The 19681-nt window shown below is 35.8% G+C and overlaps 2 protein-coding genes across 3 annotated transcripts in view; one reads left to right on the top strand and one right to left on the bottom strand.

Annotated features, from left to right (window-relative positions):
- Window positions 1-6665, bottom strand: part of TNPO1 (transportin 1) — an 85917-nt gene extending 79252 nt beyond the window's left edge. Inside the window, exon 1 of the mRNA XM_081301280.1 lies at window positions 6509-6665. Within this exon, the coding sequence (XP_081157406.1) occupies window positions 6509-6523 (15 nt within the window). The 5' untranslated portion in view covers window positions 6524-6665. The remainder of the gene's footprint in view (window positions 1-6508) is intronic.
- Window positions 6588-10292, top strand: LOC308653028 (uncharacterized protein; the record flags this gene model as incomplete). Of its 2 annotated transcripts, none has more annotated exons than XM_081301328.1 (2): window positions 6588-7100; window positions 10004-10292. In XM_081301328.1, 2 exons carry the CDS (start codon window positions 6588-6590, stop codon window positions 10013-10015), a joined length of 525 nt encoding a protein of 174 aa, XP_081157454.1. In that variant the 3' UTR covers window positions 10016-10292. The 2 variants fall into 2 exon arrangements, with proteins under 2 accessions (XP_081157454.1, XP_081157453.1); XM_081301327.1 differs by lacking the exon at window positions 10004-10292 and adding an exon at window positions 8393-8588.
- Between the last annotated feature and the right edge of the window lie 9389 nt (window positions 10293-19681).

Raw genomic sequence — 19681 nt, 5'->3', positions numbered from 1 at the left:
CAGCAGAAGAGTAAGATTTGAATCAGAAAAAGAAAATGAAGGGAATATTTAAGAATAGGTTGAGACTGGATTTTGCAGATGATGGACAGTAAATTCCAAAGGGATTGAAGAGTTGGAGAAGTTTTTTTGTTTTGTTTTAAAAGACAGAGACAGAGAAGACAGACTTAGGGGAAAAGAATGTGGGGCTGGGTACTGGGGGTGAACCCAGGTCCTCAGGTATGCTAGGCAAGTGCTCTACCACTAAGCTAAATCCCCAGCCTTCTTTTAAAAATTTTATTTCCATTGGGCTGGGGATGTGGCTCAAGCGGTAGCGTGCTCGCCTGGCATGCGTGCGGCCCTGGTTCGATCCTCAGCACCACATACCAACAAAGATGTTGTGTCTGCCGAGAACTAAAAAATAAATATTAAAAAATTCTCTTTAAAAAAAAAATTTTATTTCTAGACAAGAGTCTCACTAAATTGTCCTGGCTGGTCTTGAACTTGTGATCCTCCTGCCTCAACCTCTCAAGTCGCTGGGATTGTAGTCGTGTGCCATCACACCCAATAAGAATAGGCTCTGATGAATGGAGTGCAGGAAATGAAAAGTGATCTGAAAGTACAGAGGCTTCGTGGTTACTGACAAAGACATCCTAATACACAACAGCTTTTGATATACCATGTGTTTCTCTAAGAAACGGAAACTGCTAGGTCAAACATGATTTTACTTTACAATTAAAATAGTTGTAATGATTTATCCAAATTATCCAATTTAGAGTTTCCCTACAAAGTGTCAACATTCTAGAAAAACATTTTAGTATGATAGGAGGAAAAATACTGCTTTATTTTGTATTTTCCTACTGGTAGAGCATTATTTCATGTTTACTGACTAGCTCTACTTTCTTTTCTGTGAACTTGCTCATTTAAAAAACTGAATTGTTTTTCTCTTATTGATATGTAATGCTTTAAAACTATTTTATTCTTTTCTTAATGGTTCATACAAATAATGAAATTTCCTGATTTCAAATCTTTCAAATGGTTCATGTTAGGGCAACACAAGGCTCAGGAGGTTGTCTCCTCCTCAAATCCCTCTGTGCTGTGTTTTAAAGAAAGAAAAATTAAATTTTTATTATTATTAGTAGTAGTAATAGTATTGTAGACAGGATATCTCACTATGTTGCCCAGGCTGCCTCAAACTCTGTACTGTATTTTAGAAGTTGTCTAAGGCCCTCCAGTCAAATCTGGCGACATCCATTATTTTTCTCACCTTCTGTCTGTGTTGTACTACAATGGCAGAGTTGTTACGGCCCATGAAGTAGAAAATACTTATTATCTAGCCCTTTACAGAGAAAGTTTGTGGATCCTGCTCTATACTTTTCAGGTCCCTGAAATGCCTAGTTGGCCTGCCACTCCTCCACTCTCTTCAAGGAGTCTACGGTAGCCCTCCTTGGGGCCTGTACAGATTTATATCACAAAACCTGTGCCTGCACTCAACTGTTTACATCTCTCTCCCCACTGGTACAAAAATCTATGGAGGACAAAAGATAATCCTGGCACTAATAAACGGCAAAGTCTTTTGTAGTTTGTCATCTTTCCCTCTTTTCCTATGTTCCAGCTAAAATAAACAACTTACATTTTCAGTTTATCGAGTATTTTTCAAAAACACAAATGATCAATGGTTCCAAAATTTCATGTTCATTTCTTTAATATCTGGTGGATACCATCTATTCATAATCATTTATTTAGTATATATTCATGATTTACTAAAATACCTCTCTTCTCTAATGCCTTCCTCAGTAAAGACAAAAGCAACGGGACGTTGACTTTCCGAGATGAACAATTTCATCTATGGTAGGATTTATGCATCTAGGATAAAGATAATTATTTTACTAAAGTCTTCAGAGTTCATTATAAAATGCACTCAAATCTGTATGTTTTAGTCGGGCGTGGTGGTGCCCGCCTGTAATCCCAACAGCTCTGGAGGCTGAAACAGGAGGATCAAGAGTTCAAAGCCAGCCTCTGCAATTTAGCAAGGTTTTAAGCAACTCAGTGAGACCCTGTCTCTAAATAAAATACAAAAAAGGGCTGGGGATGTGGATCAGTGGTTAAGCACCCCAGAGTTCAATCCCTGGTATCAAAAACAAAACAAACAAACAAACAAACAAACAAACAAAAAACCCCAACAAATCTGTATATATTTCTATCTTTGCTTAATTTTTCAGTATAAAATTAGTTCCCTTTATTCTCCTTACCTGGAACATCTCCATTAATTTTTTTTGCTTATTTCTCCATTAAGAATTTCATCAACTTTACCAGGTATTTTACCAAGTGTATTTTTCAATTAATTATTTAATGGGTCTTTAACTTCTCTGAGTCACCAAATTTAAACAAATTTTGATAATTTCTTTTTTCATATTTGTACTGATATCATTACAAAGAATGTTGCATCCTAAAATACTTAACTGCATTGATTTTAGAATCCTGCTTTATATATTCATTAACAATTTTATCTCATTCAGGCAAGGATTTTTTTTTTATCCTTTCCTAAAATGAACATAGAAAGTAAAGCTCTATCTGGTTTAACTTTGTGACTCTTCATTATTTCCAGCTCAATTAACTATCTCAATAATGTGGTCTATAATTTATAGTTACTTATATAAGATTCTGAATATGTATAGTATATAGGCAATACAAAGTAAGCATGCACTTTCAATCAGGCAGATCTAGATTCAGATTCAGGCTTGAACACTGAGAGGGCAAAGTACTTATCTAATCTTCCTTCTCCAATAAGTAAAATGGAAGTAACTTCCATTTATACCAGAGGAGTATAAAAATAATGGTTGTAAAAGTAACAATGTATGCTAAAATGCCTAAGACATTACAAGAAAAAAAATGCTAATTCACTCTTTCTTTTTACCCCAGTTCAATAGAGTCAATAAATCTGTGTTGCTCCAATTTACTTTAAGACCATTTTTATATTTCTTTAAATAAAAGCCATTTGGCAATACAGACCATAAACTTTGGATGATCACATACTTTGCCCTAATATTTTCACTTTAGAGAAACAATACAAAACACATAAATTGTTTTATGAACAAACATGCTCAACGTACTCTTTTATAATCGAAAAAAAAAAGCTCTTTAATTATGAGAGAGTCATACAAACATTAGGTGCCCATAAGAAAAGCTGACAAAATAAGTCAATAGCATAATAAAATGCTTATGATGCCAGGTTAAAAAAAATACAAAATTATTCATAATAGCAAAATCTTAACTGTATTAAAAAATCGAATAAATTCAGAAAATATATTGGAGGAAAATGCAACCAAAGGGATTAATAGCAATTATTGCAAAGTCCTGTTCCTGTTATTGGCAGGTTTTATTATGATTATTTTCAATAGTTTTCTGAAATTCCTGTTTTATGATTATTTCCTATAGTTTTCTACAGTAATTAACAATGATAATGACATTGATAAGAACAGCAGCTATTATTTATGGAACAATCACAATGCCAGGTGCAGTTCTAAGAGCTTATTGTATTAACTCATTTAATCCTCATAATCATTAGGAGATGAAATATTGCAAGATGAAGTAACTTGCCCAAGGTCACACAGATAATTACAGAGGGGACCAAAATCTGCATCTAAGTAGTATGGCTCTAAAATTTCTTTTCTAACCTCTACACTATAATAAGAAGTTTTGCTTTGTTTCAAAGATTTAACCATTAAAAAGGATAACATATCAAGATAGGTATTACAGTGGTAAGCACCTATAATCCCAGCAACTCTGGAGGCCAAGGCAGGAGGATGGCAAGTTCAAGGCCAGCCTCAGCAACTTAGAGAGACCCTTGTCTCAAAAAAACAGAAAGGGCTGGGATTTACCTCAGAGGTTGAGTGAGTTTGGGTTCAATCCCCAGTACTGCTAAAACAAAAGGCATATAACAATCCAAACCTATTATCTTCAGTTGCCAGTTTTCTTTTAGTACTGAGTTCAAATATTTGCTCTGCTATTGAATGCCTCTTCAGAATAAGATGTGGCCACCATTCCTGTATGGGTTTATCTATTCCAGATAATTCCAAGACAAATCTGCAGCCCTTATTTCCTATTTCAATATCTTACTTGACAATTGAGACTTCTGAATACTAACATTATTACTTATTACACCAACTGACAGTACTTCAAAGAATCCTACCTAGTATACAAGTCTTGGAGTAACTCAAAGTTGGCTTTAGAACTTCTCTTAGAAGAACCCCCACCTATTTGACTATAAATCATAGTTACTGCTTTTGCAAACATCTGTCTTCCATTGTATTCATTCTCTCTGCAACCCAGTAAACCCCCTCATCTACCAATATCCTCCCAGAAATCTACCATAGCACTGGCTAAATAGGACCAAGAAAGCACCTCAACACCTGGGGAATTCCACTCTTCCTTTTTGAACATGACATTGTTCCCCATTGTTTTTGAAATATCATCAGGTAATTAATAAAGCGAGTCTCTCTCGATTTCTCACTCTTTTGATGGTAAACCAAACTATTTAAGGGTGGAAAAAAGATCTTTCCTCAACTAATAGGTATTTAAAAATCAATTGCAGGAATATTCATAATTTTTATACCCTGGCCAATAAAAATAACTTCCCCTTACTGCTCTCTCCTCTCTTCAGTTCATATCTGATAAATTTATTTCATTACTTATGTCACATGGCTTGGTTTATAACCTGGTATCTTTTCTTTAAAAAAAAAAAAAGGTTTGGGGGCTGAAGTTATATGCTCAGCCATAGAGAGCTTGCCTCGCACATGTGAGGCACTGGGTTTGATTCTCAGCATCACATAATTAATTAATAAGTAAATAAATAAATAAATAAAGTCCTTCTTAAAAAAAAGTTTGTAGAATCCAACATGATTAACAAACAAGAAATTTTTCTAAATAGAAGAGGCATACATTTCAGTTCATTTGGCTTTTAGAAAAACTGAATTCATGTTATAGCTTTAACATTATATAATTAGGAAAAACTACAGTCATAAGACAATGAATATAATAACAAGTGATGATACTGGAAAATTTTATAATCAGAATATTTTTACCAAAATCTTATTCTGCTCACCTTATATAATGGCAAATGGCTTTGGGGACTGGAGGTAGGAGTATAAAAATTTTTTTCCTATATAATTTGGTGGGGAAATTTAATAATTTCCAGAAAGAATAGAGATAAGAACCACATCAAGGCTAATCCAAGCTGGAGGATCATTTTAGGAAAAAGAAAATGGAGGATTAATAGTTGAATAGGTTTTAGTTAAATTACACGAAGTAAAAACTCTACTGTTAAACTCAATGCATTTGCCAAGAAACAAATCTGCACCTTCAAACTAATTTCTTTTTTGCAGTTGCAAGTTTCAGCTTGGTGCAGTCATTCTAGAAGAACAATTGGGATATAGGGTAGGGGAAAAGTGGAAAACAGAATCCTTTCTCAAAAAACTGAATTCCGTTGTTTCACCGAATACACTTCCTTATTACTGCAATATGAAAATATGGATATAATACGGAAACTTGAGCTCCAGCAAGTACTTTTATTGTCTTAAAAATGAGCACAATTAGACAGCCATTTTACAATCGTAAAAAATCCAAATACCTGCTACACCAAACATCTTGCACTTTTATCTTTTCTTGGGGGAGTGGGGGTTAGCTTCTTAATACAACTAACAGAATTAATTAGCAGATAGCTTCCAACTTCAAGTTTCTACATTTATATCCGTTGCTGAACCAAATCGATCAGTGATTAGGATAACAGATTTAAATTATAAGCAATATTGCAAAATTCAGTTGATTTTTAAAATAGGTAAACAGCACGAGATCATTTTTAAAGGAAAAAAAAAAAAAAAAACAGCCACTCCAAAACCAGTCTGCGGCGGCCAGTCTGCTCCTCAGCAGCTGTTCCCGGTTGCGTGTACACATAGGAGTGGAGTAAGTGCAAAACCCACAAAACCACGCAAAACGCGTAGTTACAAACAGCAAAATCATGTTTACAGGCGGTGAAGCCAAGAGGCCCCGAGGGGAAAAAAGAGCGGGGAGGAAGAGATCTGCCCTCTGAAACCAAGGTGTGCACGGACCTGGGACTCCATGGCCCAAGGAGCCGGGGCGGGACAAAGACCGGCCCACGTCGAGCAGCGCCCGGCAGTGGCAAGAAGCAGCCGTCCCAGGGCAGCACACTACCTCGCCCAAGGGCTGGCAAACGGCACGGGTTAACAGGAGGGGGCAAAAGCTCCGCCGGGCAGCGGACCCTCGCCTCCCGCAGCCTATAACGGGCCCTGGGACACCTGAGGAGCGTCGCCTCCCGCCCTTACCCCGACCCCAAGGCGCCCCGGCCGGCAGCTGTTGGGCTTAGAATCGCGCCGCCGCCGCTGCCGGGCTCCAAACGGCCAGGCAGGCATCGGGAGGGCGGGCGAACCTGGCACTTCTCCCCACCGCGCATGAGGCAGCTTTGGAATACCCTGTCTCCGCTCCTGCCCGGGCCGCGCACCCTCACGCCACCTACCCGGTCCCACACCATCCCAGAGGCCTCCGGCGCTCGGGCCTTCTGCCGAAGCGGCGCTGCCTCCCGTCCGGGGCCCGAAATGGCTGCGGAACAAAGAGAATCTGGGCTCGGGCGAGCGCCGGTCCGATTGGCCGGGGGGCGGGGCCCGCCGCGGGAACATTCGGCGGCGGTCGCCTTGGCAACCGCGGCGGGGCTGGGAAAACTGCGGCCTGGGCCTGCGGACCTGTGGGCCTGCGTGCCTGCGTCCAGCGTCCAGCGGCGCGCGACAGCGGTTTCTAAGCGGGTTCTGCAGCCTGGGCTCTGGGCCCGGTGCTGGGCTCACAGATGCTCTCGCCCCCTGCGGCCGACGCGCAGGCCGGAGCCTTGGCTCTTGAATACAGCCACCGAGACGCTGCCCCGCACCGTGCGCCTAGGGAAAAATGGCTTGCAAGCGTGTTGCCTGGGGCCTTTGCGGTGCCTTCCTAGGAGGATGACCCTACCCCAACGAACTTCTGTGCCCCAGCATAACCCCCAAGTGACAGCCGTGCCCTCGGAGCCTATTCAACACCGAACATGCCGCGTATCCCACAATAATACAATTCCAACTTCGCTGGTAAAAAGCAGAAATTGCATTGGGAGATAAGGTGTGGGTGCCTGCTTAACACAAGATAGGCTTTTGAGATATGCTGTAGCTAGCACAAAATTACTATATAGTTCCAGCTAAATAATTTATAAAATTGTTTTACGTCTCCAGGTGTGTATCTCACGTAAGACTAGTATCTCGTTCATAGAAATAACAAGCCTTTCTCCCCTTAACCAGCCATCATAAATTAAAATGTCTTCTGTTTTCTGAACAGAAAATAATTCAAAATGGGAGAGGTAGACATTTTTATATCCAATTGTATCATGGTAATGAATAGACATATGTCGGTTCCCTTCCCCCAGATCATTCTTACATATAAATTTACTGTATATGAATATTTTAAAATTTACATAGGAGGTGGTCTTTATTTCCTAAGGAGATGATGATGCCGGTGATAATATTCCTCATGATCAACGTGTGTAAAAATGCCAGCAGTTTTAACTATCTTACTTGAAAGTGCTGTGTATGTTCTGAGGATGTTTAGCAATTGTTACCTTCCAGGTACAGTCCAGATAAAACTGCAGTAGGTAGTACTAGAAAAATAGCTGATTTGTTAACAAGCCTGCTAATAATTTTCATTTGGATTGGCCACCATTTTACTGGAACAACTAGTTTATTTAACTTAAATTTTGAGACTGAAGAACCATTTTTAACATTGAGAAGTTGAACATAGCAAGATAAAATATTATAAATAACTAAAACACTTATGACTTCAACATTTTCTAATGTTAATTTAATAGCAATTGGATTCAGTAGTGTGCATGGGAAGAGACCCCCCTCCAAATAGGTTATTAAGAAAAGCAATTTAATGTGACCATTTTAATATGGTAGTTTAGCATGCCAGCAGGGACATTTACCCAGATAAGTATATTTATCCAAATAACAGTCCTTTTTTCACACTGTAAAATTTGCACTGTGGAGTAGGGATCTGTATAAATCAGGGAACATAAAGTGTCTGCTTTCTATTTTGCTAAAGACTAAAAAAAAAAAAAACCAAAACGGAGTATTTTTAAAAATCAGAAGGAATAGCAAATAATGACATGTAAAGAACTACTAACTAACGATTAGTAAGGAATTCACCTGATTAATACTTTGGAAATAACTGAAATGAGTTGGAGGGGAGTGAAGTATTATTTGGCATGTGCAAGATTTATTGGTTAAAATCTTTTGAGAGAAAAAATTTTGATTATCAGATATAAAATCGAGACTAGGCAAACTAGATATTCTTTTTTTTAATTTTTAAAATTTTATTTATTTTTTAGTTTTTTCGGTGGACACAACATCTTTGTTTGTATGTGGTGCTGAGGATCGAACCCGGGCCGCACACATGCCAGGCCAGCGCGCTACCACTTGAGCCACATCTCCAGCCCATAGATATTCTTTTATAAAGCTTAATTGAAAAGTTAAAATAGTTTTGTTTCGAATAGAAATGTTCACACATATAGTCTTTTTGTTTCTATCTTCTACTACAATTAAAAATACATGCTTTTAACAATAATTCTTACCATTGATAAGGGTGTATTATTTTGTTTTTCTTTTCCTACTTTTTTTTTGTTTTCTCTTTGCACCATTTGCACGTATAATGGCAGCTATCTAGTAGTGTTTTCTCTTCATACCCAAATACAGTATTACAATGCTCATGTAATAAAACTTTGAAGAATTGTTGATATTTTTAAATGACATACACTAAAATTAAAAATAGTAAACTTTGTTTTGAACTGTTAAAACTTTTTAATAGTTATTTTACATTTTAATTTCTATGTTAGTCTCCTCCTTGGTTAAAAAAAAATTTACCAAGATAAAAAATCAAGGAATGTTAGCAGTTGCAAAATAGCTTTCAAGGGAGGAAGCCTACCTATAATCTTTCATCTAGGAAGAAAAAGATGCTTAACTTGTCAGATGTACCATTGTCAAAACAAGTGGGAGGCAGAGGACCTATATGCAGATGTTGGCTTTACTACTTGTGAACGATTTCTGTCTAATCCCTTTGAGCTTCACTTTCTTTTGTGTTAAACAGGATTAAATAAGAAACAATATTTAAAGGGCTCATTAGCAGAATACCAGGCAGATAGAGGGCAATAAATGAAAATATTACTTACTGTATATGAATGGAAGTTTGAAAAGGAATGATTATTTTAAAAAACCCAATAGTCTAATATATCCAACAGATAGTCCAAAAATTTTTAAATAAATATATTTAATAGGCAATTGTTAGTGAGTATGTAGAAACTCTAGAACATAGTGAAATATTCTTTTAGATACAGGCAAATTTCTAAAATAGAATACTTCTGAGAAATATTGTTTCCACCTATGCTTATGGAAAGATGAGATTCTCATTACATTATTTAGCACTAGATAGTCTAAAGAATTGTCTTTCTGCTGCAATGTCTTCAGGATGGCTTTAAGGAATAATATTTTGTAAAGTAATTATTCAGAAGAATTTAACTCAAATGTTGAAAGAGGATTTTTTTATGGTTAATATTCAGAAATATGTAAATAATCTATTGGTATTTCATTTAAAGCAAACCCACATATAAATTTTTAATTTATAGAATGAAAAATTAGGGAGTTATTATTAACTGGGAAAGGATTAATTCCAAAGTTCCTTTAACTATTAATGCCTCCTAGTGTTTAAAATATGATTTGATTTATAAAAAGATCTACTTAGATTTGCACTTCTGGAAAAATAGAGTAGCATGCTTTTCTCTATTCCTCCCACTGAGTACAGCTTAAAGTCCTGAACATTATATATAGGGAAAACACAAGAAGACTCCAAACAGTGGAGAGAAAACAGACTAACTAGGGATGTCAGGATCCAAGGAACGTCATAATGATAATTCTCTGAGTTTGCTTTTTTTTCTCATATATCCCAGACTCGAAGCTGAAGAACTTACCAACCTGGAAATACCAATGGCATGGACAAAAAAAGCCCTATCAAAACGATGTTCTCTGTAGCTGAAGGATCACAAAGGGAACAGCACAACAGAGAGAAAACTTTTAGATAATAACTGCTTACACCAGCCAAAAATCAATCACAGAAAAAAAATCATAACCGTACCCAATTCATCTCAGCAAAGGCTTAATGGAGAGCCCAGTCTCTAACAAGGTGACCCAACCCCTCTTTGCCTAGATGATATCAGTGAGTATCAAATAGAGATCCAGGATTTCATCATCGTGGGGCAGTAATGAGGAACCTCCCATCTTGGGTATCATTGGGTATCAGAGGGAAAGTTGGACTTCTCTGACAAACTGGTAATAATAAGGTGGTGCCTGCGTTTCCTCACCCCTCTTACCCTGATAGCACTGGTAAGAAAAAAAAAAGTTAAAAGGGAATATTTTTAAAAAGATCCCAAATCTTATAACACCCCAAGTGTGCAGGTTTCAATTGAAAAGTATGCATCAAGAACCAGGAAGATCTCAAATTGCATTTTAAAAAATGACAAACCCCAAATATAGAAATGTTAGAATTATCTGACAAAGATTTTAAAATAGATATTTTTAAAAAATACTTCACTGAGAAACTACAAAAAAAATTTGAAATGGGGTAGGAAGGGTAGTATAATCAATCAGACATTATTACCTTATGTACATATATGACTACACCTCTGGTGGGATTCTACATCATGTATAACCAGAAGAATGAGAAATTATATTCCATTTATATATGATGTATCATAGATCATTCTACTGTCATGTGTAACTAATTAGAACAAATTTTTAAAAACACTTGAAACAAAAAGAAAGTCTCAGCAAAGAAATAGAAGATATAAAGAAATATCAAATGGAAAATTTAGAACTAAAAAATACAATAATTATAATAAATATGTGGATAGGTTTACAACAGAATAAAGGGAACAAAGAATCAGAGAACCTGGGAATATAAGTTACCCAGTCTAAAAAAAGAGAAAATAGAGTGGAAAAAATGGTCAACAAGATTTCATGGAACTGAGTGACTATAACAAATAATCTAATATTCATGTCAATAGACTTTCGGAAGGAGAAAAGCAAGAGGGTGGGGATAAAAACTATTGGAAGAAATGTGACTGAAAACTTATGAAATTTGGCAAAAGATATAAACTATACATTCAAGGAGTTGGTGAATTTTCAATGAAGGTTTCAAAACAGTTTAATGAGAGCAAGTTACTCTTTTCAACAAATAATGCTGTGACAACTGAGTATCCACATGCAAAAGAACCTCTACCTCATGTTATTTACAAGAAGTAACTCAAAATGCATCACAGAAGTAAATGTAAGAGTTGAAAGTATAAAATTATGTAAAGAAAACATAGAAGTCAATTTTGTGACATTAAGAGTTCTTAGATATGCCACTGCGGGCCGGCGGAGGGGAGGGGGTGTGAAAAGAAAAACAAGGACAGTTGACAACATCAAAATTTAAAACTTTTGTGCTTGAAAGACCACCATTAAAAAAGAAAATGATCCCAAAGGCTTATGAGGCAGAGGCAGGAGGATTGTGAGTTCAAAGCCTCAGCAAAAGCAAGGCTTTAAGCAACTCAGACTCTGTCTCTAATAAAATACAAAATAGGGCTGGGGATGTAGCTCAGTGGTTGAGTGCCCCTGAATTCAATCCCTGATACCCGCCCCCTCAAAAAAAAAAAAAAAAAAGAAAATGAAAATGAAAATATTTACAAGTCACATAATGGATAAAAGACTTCTATCTAGAATACAGAATGTTTATTTCAATAACAAAAAGACAACCTAATAAAAAAATAGATAAAGGATCTATACAGATATTTATCCAAATGTCTATATGAATGACTAATAAAGATATGAAAAGAAGCTCAATATCATTAGCTGTTAGGAATATGCAAATCAAAACAAGGAGATACCACTTTACACCCATTAGGAAAGCAATAATAAGGGCAGTGAACAAGTATTGGGAAGTTTGTGAAGAAATTGGAGCCCTCATACATTGCTGGTAGGGATATGAAATACTACAGCTGCTTTGGAAAACAATGTGGCACTTCCTCAAGCTATTAAATATAGAGTTTCTGTATCTCCCAGAAATTCTACTCCTAATGGATATGAAAACATACCTACACAAAACTTGTGCACAATATTCATAGTGGCATTATTTGTAATTATTTGAATGCCCCAAATCTAGAACAACTGAAATGTCCATCAATCGATTCATGATTAAACATATAATATAGCTATACAATGGAATATTAATTGACACTAAAAAGGAGTGAAGTGCCAATATGTATTGCAGTATGAATGAAACTTGAAAACATTATGCTAAGTGAAAGAAGCCAGTTACATAACCCACACATCGTATAATTATATGAAATGTCAAGAATAGCTAAATATATAGAGGCAGAAAGTATATTAGTGGTTTCAGGAATTGGGAAAAGAGAAATAAAGAATGGTTACTAATAGGTATAGGGTTTCTTTTTGAGGTGATGAAAGTGTTGTAAAATTAGATGGTGAAGGTTGCACAACACTCTGAATACTAGAAGTTACCGAACTCCACACTTTAAGAGGGTGAATTTTATGGTATATAAATTATATCTCAATAAAGCTGTTGTTCTAAAGAGAGAAGTGAAACCTAAATAGGAAAGAGTCAAAGACATTCTTGCCAAGACACACTATAGTTCAACCTTTGAAAACAAAGAAAAAAATCTTGAAAGCAGAGAAGAAACCACACCTTCACTATAAGGGGGAAAACAATCTAAACAACAGTGTATTTCACATGAGAAACCTTGGCAACAACAAAGAAGTGATACAACATTTTTAAAGTGCTCAGAAGAAAAAACTCTCAACCCAAATCAGCAAAATATCCTTTATGAATGAAGGAGAAATAACATTCTCAAATGAAGGGAAACATATTTTATCACTAGCAGACTTTTTCTAAAAAGAATAGCTACAGGAAGTTCTCTAAAACAGAAAATTACAAAAGAAGGAATATAGGAAACTTGGGAACCAAGAAAAAAAAAGATTAAACAACAAAAAAGGGTAACTTCAATAGTACAATACAAATGATCATAACTCATCCAACATAAAAGAAATTATTTGAATAGCCATATAGCTACTAAGGAAATTAAATTCACAATTTTAAAACTTCCTTAAAAGAAATCTCCAGGTGCTTTCACTGGAGAATTCTATCAAGCATTTAAAGAATTAATGCCTGTGACAGTGTTTTTCAGAAAAATAGGAGGGAACTATTCCCAATTTATGTAGTTACCCCAACCCTGATACCAAAACCAGACAAAAACGGTACAAAAAAAGAACTTCAGGCCAATATTTCTCATGAAAATGGATTTAAAAATTTACAGGACTCGGCAATATAAAAGAATAATTAAGTTTCAAGGCTGACTCAATATTCAAAACTTAGTTGACATTGTTAGCCATTAAATGAATGCAAACTAAACCACAATGACATATCACTACACACCTATCTGAATGGCTGAAATTAAATTCATAATTGTCAACAATAAAATTTGGTAAGGACATGGAGAAATCAAATCATTCATACATTGCTGTTGGGGGAAAAACAAAAACTATAACTCTCCTTTGATACCAGCAGTTGTACCCTTGAGAACTTTTCCCAGAGAAACGAAAACTTATTTTCACATAAAATCTGTATGTGAATTATGTGTGTGTGTATTTAGTTGTAGATGAACGCAGTATCTTTATCTATGTATTTTATGTGGGGCTGAGGATCGAACCCAGTGCTTCACATGTGCGAGGCAAGTGCTCTACCAATGAGCTACATCCCCAGCCTGTACATGAATTTTTAAAGCAGCTTTTTTATAATAATTGGAATTAATTCAGACATTTTCAATGAGTAAATAGTTAAAAGTGTGGCAATCCACCAAGGAAGACTATTCAGCAATAAAAAGGAACAAACTGTTGATACAAACAATCACTTGGATTAATCTTCAGAAAATTATGACTGGGAAAAACCCTGATTCTTGGATCCTTAGTTAATAAAGGCCATTCCTTTCTTTTGATTTTCCCCTTCGCCTTCTGTCTCTAGTGTCTTCAACTTCTTCCCACCACTTTTGCATCTTCTGTAGAATGACCTTGGAAGTTGCAACAGAAAAGTCAGACAAAGCCAAAACTTTTCCAGAAACAAATTCAACATAATTTTAATATTGGTAATTGTTGTGTGGTCCTAAGATAAGAACAAATGGAGAATTCCATCAACTTCAAAAGACTTTTAGGGTAGGAGGCAGAATTTCATCCCCATATCTTAAAGGGACAAATAAAAATAATACTGAGTGATCCACTGGAGAAAAAAAAAGAACATTCTTACATCTTTGTCTCTTAGAATTGTATTTCTGGTGGTAAGAAAAATGTGAAGCATACATAATTATTGAGTGGATGAATGAATGGATGGATAGATGGATGGATGATTAGCTCAGTGAAACTAGCCATTAAGAATAACTTGCTTGTCTTTAGACTTTGGTTTTTGTTTTGTTGTCATTGTTTTGCACTGGAGATTGAACTAAGGTATGCTTTACCATCATCAGTCTTTTTCATTTTTTAAAATTTTGAGACAGGGTCTTGCTAAGTTTCCCAGGCTGGCCTCAAACTTGCAATCTTTCTGCCTCAGCATCCTGAGTCACTCGGGTAACAGGCACATACCACCATGTCCAGCACTCTCTGGGTTTTAAGTTCATGTTCACTAAGCAATCTTCTGATTAAAATTTAGCTTCCATAATAAATTTGATTACTGGGGAAAATTTTTTTCCAGTTGTATTTGGTCATTGATTACTGATATTCTATTTTTTTAAATTTTTTTTTCAGTTATCACTGGACCTTTATTTTATTTATTTATATGCCGTGCTGAGACTCAAACCCAGTGCATCACATATGCTAGGCAAGCGCTCTACCACTGAGCCACAACCCCAGCCTGACATTCTATTTTTTATGCATGTTTCTTCCCATATTTAATTAATGGGAGTTTACATGTAATCTTGCCAGGCAGCCCCTGATCTTGCTGGGTGCTTTTTTTTGAAACAGCAGCAAGGAACCCCAACGTTGGACCATGGTAACCCCAATCTAGGAGAATAACTCTGCTCTCACTCTGGAACATTTCCACATTTATTCTTAATTTCAACCTATAAAGATGTTGAGGAACATATCTGTCAAGTGGCAAACCTTTCTAATTTACCATTTAATCCCCTTCCTTCCATATCATCACAATACAACTATAATTTTCTTTTTCTTTATCTTAAAAAAGTAGTGAACATGGAGGTTAAAGGCAAAGCTTTAAGACTAGCATATTTGGGTTCAAATCCTAGCTTTGCTATCTTGGAGATGTCAATTGACCTTTAGAAGCCTTTGTCTCCTCACTTGTATGATGAGAACAATGGTGGTATCCACCTAGGATTAGAGGAAAGTATGCTTGTAAAGCACTTGTTATAAACAAATACCTGTTATTATTATTATTATTATTATTATTATTATTATTATTTGGAATAAATAACAGCTTGTCCTAGGTGAGTTTAAAATGATGCCAATTGTACCATTACTTTTAACAGTGTAACCAAAATGGAGGAATGCAAACTTTTTTTTCTTTAGTGATGTCTTGGTCTTAGTAAGTGTTGTAAGTATATTGCATTGCATGCTACTAAAAATAAAAGATGAATTTGGCATATTGTTTAATCCCAACAAAGCAGAAATAATGGAAAATAATGGCAAACCTTAGAATATCTAAAGGGATCTCAAATCTAGATCTTTGTGGAAGGCATGGGAGGAAAGGACTGGCTTAATGTCTCTTATTGCTCAGATATTTAAAAAACAGAGTTGTCTTCTATTGACTGCATCCCTTCCCCTCACAAAATTTATTTTTCTTCTCTGTTTTTGATTTTGCTATTCATTTTGGAGGCTTTCCTTAAGTGTCTGTTGAGGCTTGGTTCAATATTCAGATATCTTAAAGATTAAGGCCTGACAAGCTATTGAAAACTGTTGTGATGGAGATATTTGTGAACATCTTTGTAGAGCAATGGTACAGCTATTGTATTGGGGAATCCTATGGGTATTCAAAGGAGGCTTCTCTGATGTCTTGATTGGGAGGAATATATTTGACTCCTGATGTTCTGGGACCTGGAATAGGATTGGGCTGGAGGTGGGAGGTTCATTATGCCTAACTTATTAGTTCCTTGTATTCAGGCTGGTGCCTCATTCCTGTACTCTGTGTGTCTAAAGTCCTCAAATCTGGGGCCTGTATGGTCAATTACCATAGAGGATAAACTTCTGCTCTCCTTAAGGGTGAGATAAGTGGTTAGATGGCTTCATAGGATAGGGCTCCAATGTTCTTTTCCACTGGTTTCTCTGTTGTCAGATCCACTCTGCATTTCTCTGCCTTATTCAGTAGTTTCAATTCCTGAGCCCTTCCTGGATCTATGGAAAGAATCAGCTTAATTCAGTTTATTATTAGGCTCTTTGATTTCAGGTTTATCTGCTCTTCTAAGCCAGAATATGCTTTCTATTTCCACCAACTTAGCATTCCTTGTCTATGGTAGTCTCTCTCTAGTTCTCTTTATGATTGTAGACTTATACCTTTAATTTTTTTTCCTTTTCAAGTGATTTTGGAAGAAAGAAGAGAGAAAAATACATCCAACAAGTTAAACCAGAATTTATTTCCTTCCTTCCTTCCTTCTTTCAAATTTGTTTTACTTTGTTAATGGGGACTGAACCCAGGGGCACTCTACCACTGAGCCACATCTCCAGCTTTTTTTTTTTTTTTTTGAGACAGAATCTTACTTAAGTTTCGGAGGCTGGCTTTGAACTTGAGACCCCCTGCCACAGCTTCCCGAATCACTGGGATTACAAACATGCCTGGCTAAACCAGAATTTTCCACAGTACTTATTAAAGCCATTAAATGATATTTTAAACATGGTTTCATTTTTAAAAATTTAGGTAAGAAAAAAGTATTACAATGCATACAATTTTGAGTTAGCTTAATGTGTAGAATTAAATATTTTAAAATTAAATTTATATTTAGTTTCATTGATAACTTAGGAGTATTTTGATGTTATCATAATACATGTGGAATTACATGTAATTTATCTGAGAAAGCACCTTATAGTTTTTCATGAAAATTCTGCACAAAATTAATTTATAAATGAAGCAGCAGCTTTCATAAAATGGAGATATTATATCCAGAAAAGTTTTAATTTTAAAATGCAGATTGTTATGGCAAAATTTACAGATTAAAAACATCAAGATATCTGGGATACTGCTATATCGATGTTCATAGCAGCACAATTCACAATAGATAGAATGTGGAACCAACCTAGATGCCCTTCAATAGATGAATGGATAAAAAAATGTGGCATTTATACACAATGGAGTATTACTCTGCACTAAAAAATGACAAAATCATGGCATTTGCAGGGAAATGGATGGCATTAGAGCAGATTATGCTAAGTGAAGCTAGCCAGTCCCTAAAAAACAAATGCCAAATGTCTTCTTTGATATAAGGAGAGCAACTAAGAACAGAGCAGGGAGGAAGAGCATGAGAAAAGATTAACATTAAACAGGGATGAGAAGTGGGAGGGAAAGGGAGAGAGAAGGGAAATTGCATGGAAATGGAAGGAGACCCTCATTGTTATACAGAATTACATATGAGAGGAAGTGAGGGGAATGGGAAAAAAACAACGGAGAGAAATGAATTACAGTAGATGGGGTAGAGAGAGAAGATGGGAGGGGAGGGGGAGGGAGGATAGTAGAGGATAGGAAAGGCAGCTGAATACAACAGTCACTATTATGGCACTATGTAATGTGTAATAACCGATGTGATTCTGCAATCTGTATACGGGGTAAAAATGGGAGTTCATAACCCACTTGAATCAAATGTATGAAATATGATATGTCAAGAGCTTTGTAATGTTTTGAACAACCAATAATTAAAAAAAAAAGATATCTATAGTCATACCATTTAAAATAAATCAACCCTGGAGATGGAAATGAAACAAAAGCAATAGGAGAGTGTATTTATAATTTTTAATTTCTATAACAGAAACTCTGAGGTCTTAATATCCATGAAACCTTGGGACCATTCTTCTATAAATATGTGTATTTTGAACTTTTAAAGCAATAAAAGATCAACTTATGAAGTTTTCCCTTTGAAGGTCTGAAGTTACATGTATGTTAGACTGGCTCTTTTTTTTCCTTACTCTGCCTTTTTAGTTCAATTTTCAACCATGTTTCTCAGCTTTACTTTTGTTTTGTCCTTAGTGTTCACTGTTGTTCTTCATTTAGGAGTCAAATAGATTGGCAGTTTGTCAAAAGACCAATTAGTGATCCTGTAGATTATGCTTTTCCTAGCACGCCTGTGAGGGAAGATTTGAAGAATTCTAAAAGGAGGGCTGTCTTCCCTAGTAGGCCTGATGTGGAAGTAATAATTTGGATTTTTTGGCCTATACTGGTAATGATTGTACAGTCAGAGAAATCAATTTTAAGGCATTAAAAACTCTGTTTTGCATTTCACAGGGCTTGCGTTGCCTATGGGGGGAAAGACTATCCCTTGGTCCCTTAGGACTAAACAGAAGGAAATTTTCTAATCCTGAAATCTGATTTTTTTATAATATTGGCTATCAGAAGTATGTTTTGCTTTAGTGTAAGTTACCATTACATTATTGTTTTTGTCTATCATAAAGGTGTACATTTAGCATCCGGTATAATTTTCAATAAAAAGTAATTTTGAAATAGAAATAATTTTTTTCTGAGGGCATGTATTCACATAAATTACAAAGAAAACTCATTAGGAAATTTTATTATGAATAACATATATGTAGACAAGATACCACAAAAAATATAAGGAAAATACACCAATAGTCATGGATAAGCTATTAATTTATAACCTTAAAACCTTTCCCAGGACTGGGGTTGTAGCTCAGCGGCAGACAGCACTTGCCTAGCACGTGTGAGGCACTGGGTTCTGTCCTCAGCACCACATAAAAATAAGTGAATAAAATAAAGGTGTATATATATATATATATATATATATATATATATATATATATATACCTCTTTCCCATTTCCCCATTCCCTTTTCTTCATGCTGGTTCATCAGTTTTTGCTCAAATAATTTGTGTTCTTTCTCAGGAGTGTGTTCTGCTATATGGAGTGCATAATAACACAGTTACAAATGGATATAATACTGGAATTTGGGTTGCTGAGGATGCAGGATGCCATCAATCATATTACTATGTTGAGGATTTTTCATTATTCTAGTTGTATATCTTGTTTTGGTTCAAAAGACAATTTCCTACAAACTATCACACATTTATTTATTTATTTTTTCTCTCACTCTGAGATCCGAGTAGATGCAATTAAAGCCTATTTTACAAGTGCAACAAAAATCTATACATAGTTAATAGATCTGTGTCTGTTGAGTTTTCCTTTGGGAAAACAGAGTACTCTTTGCAACAGGATATGAAGGGGAGAAGGGTTCAGAAGTGAGTCAATCCAGTTGAACATATCTCTAAGCCATTCAGGTCAACTTTAGCTGGACAAAGTCTATCTTACACGCGTTAAGCTAATGGGAAACTTCAAACTGAAAGAAAGGAGTAACGTG

Source organism: Spermophilus citellus (assembly GCF_964194105.1).
Source record: "Spermophilus citellus genome assembly, chromosome: 1".
In the NCBI taxonomy this organism is placed as follows: Eukaryota; Metazoa; Chordata; class Mammalia; order Rodentia; family Sciuridae; genus Spermophilus; species Spermophilus citellus.
This window is presented reverse-complemented; position numbering and strand designations above follow the sequence as displayed.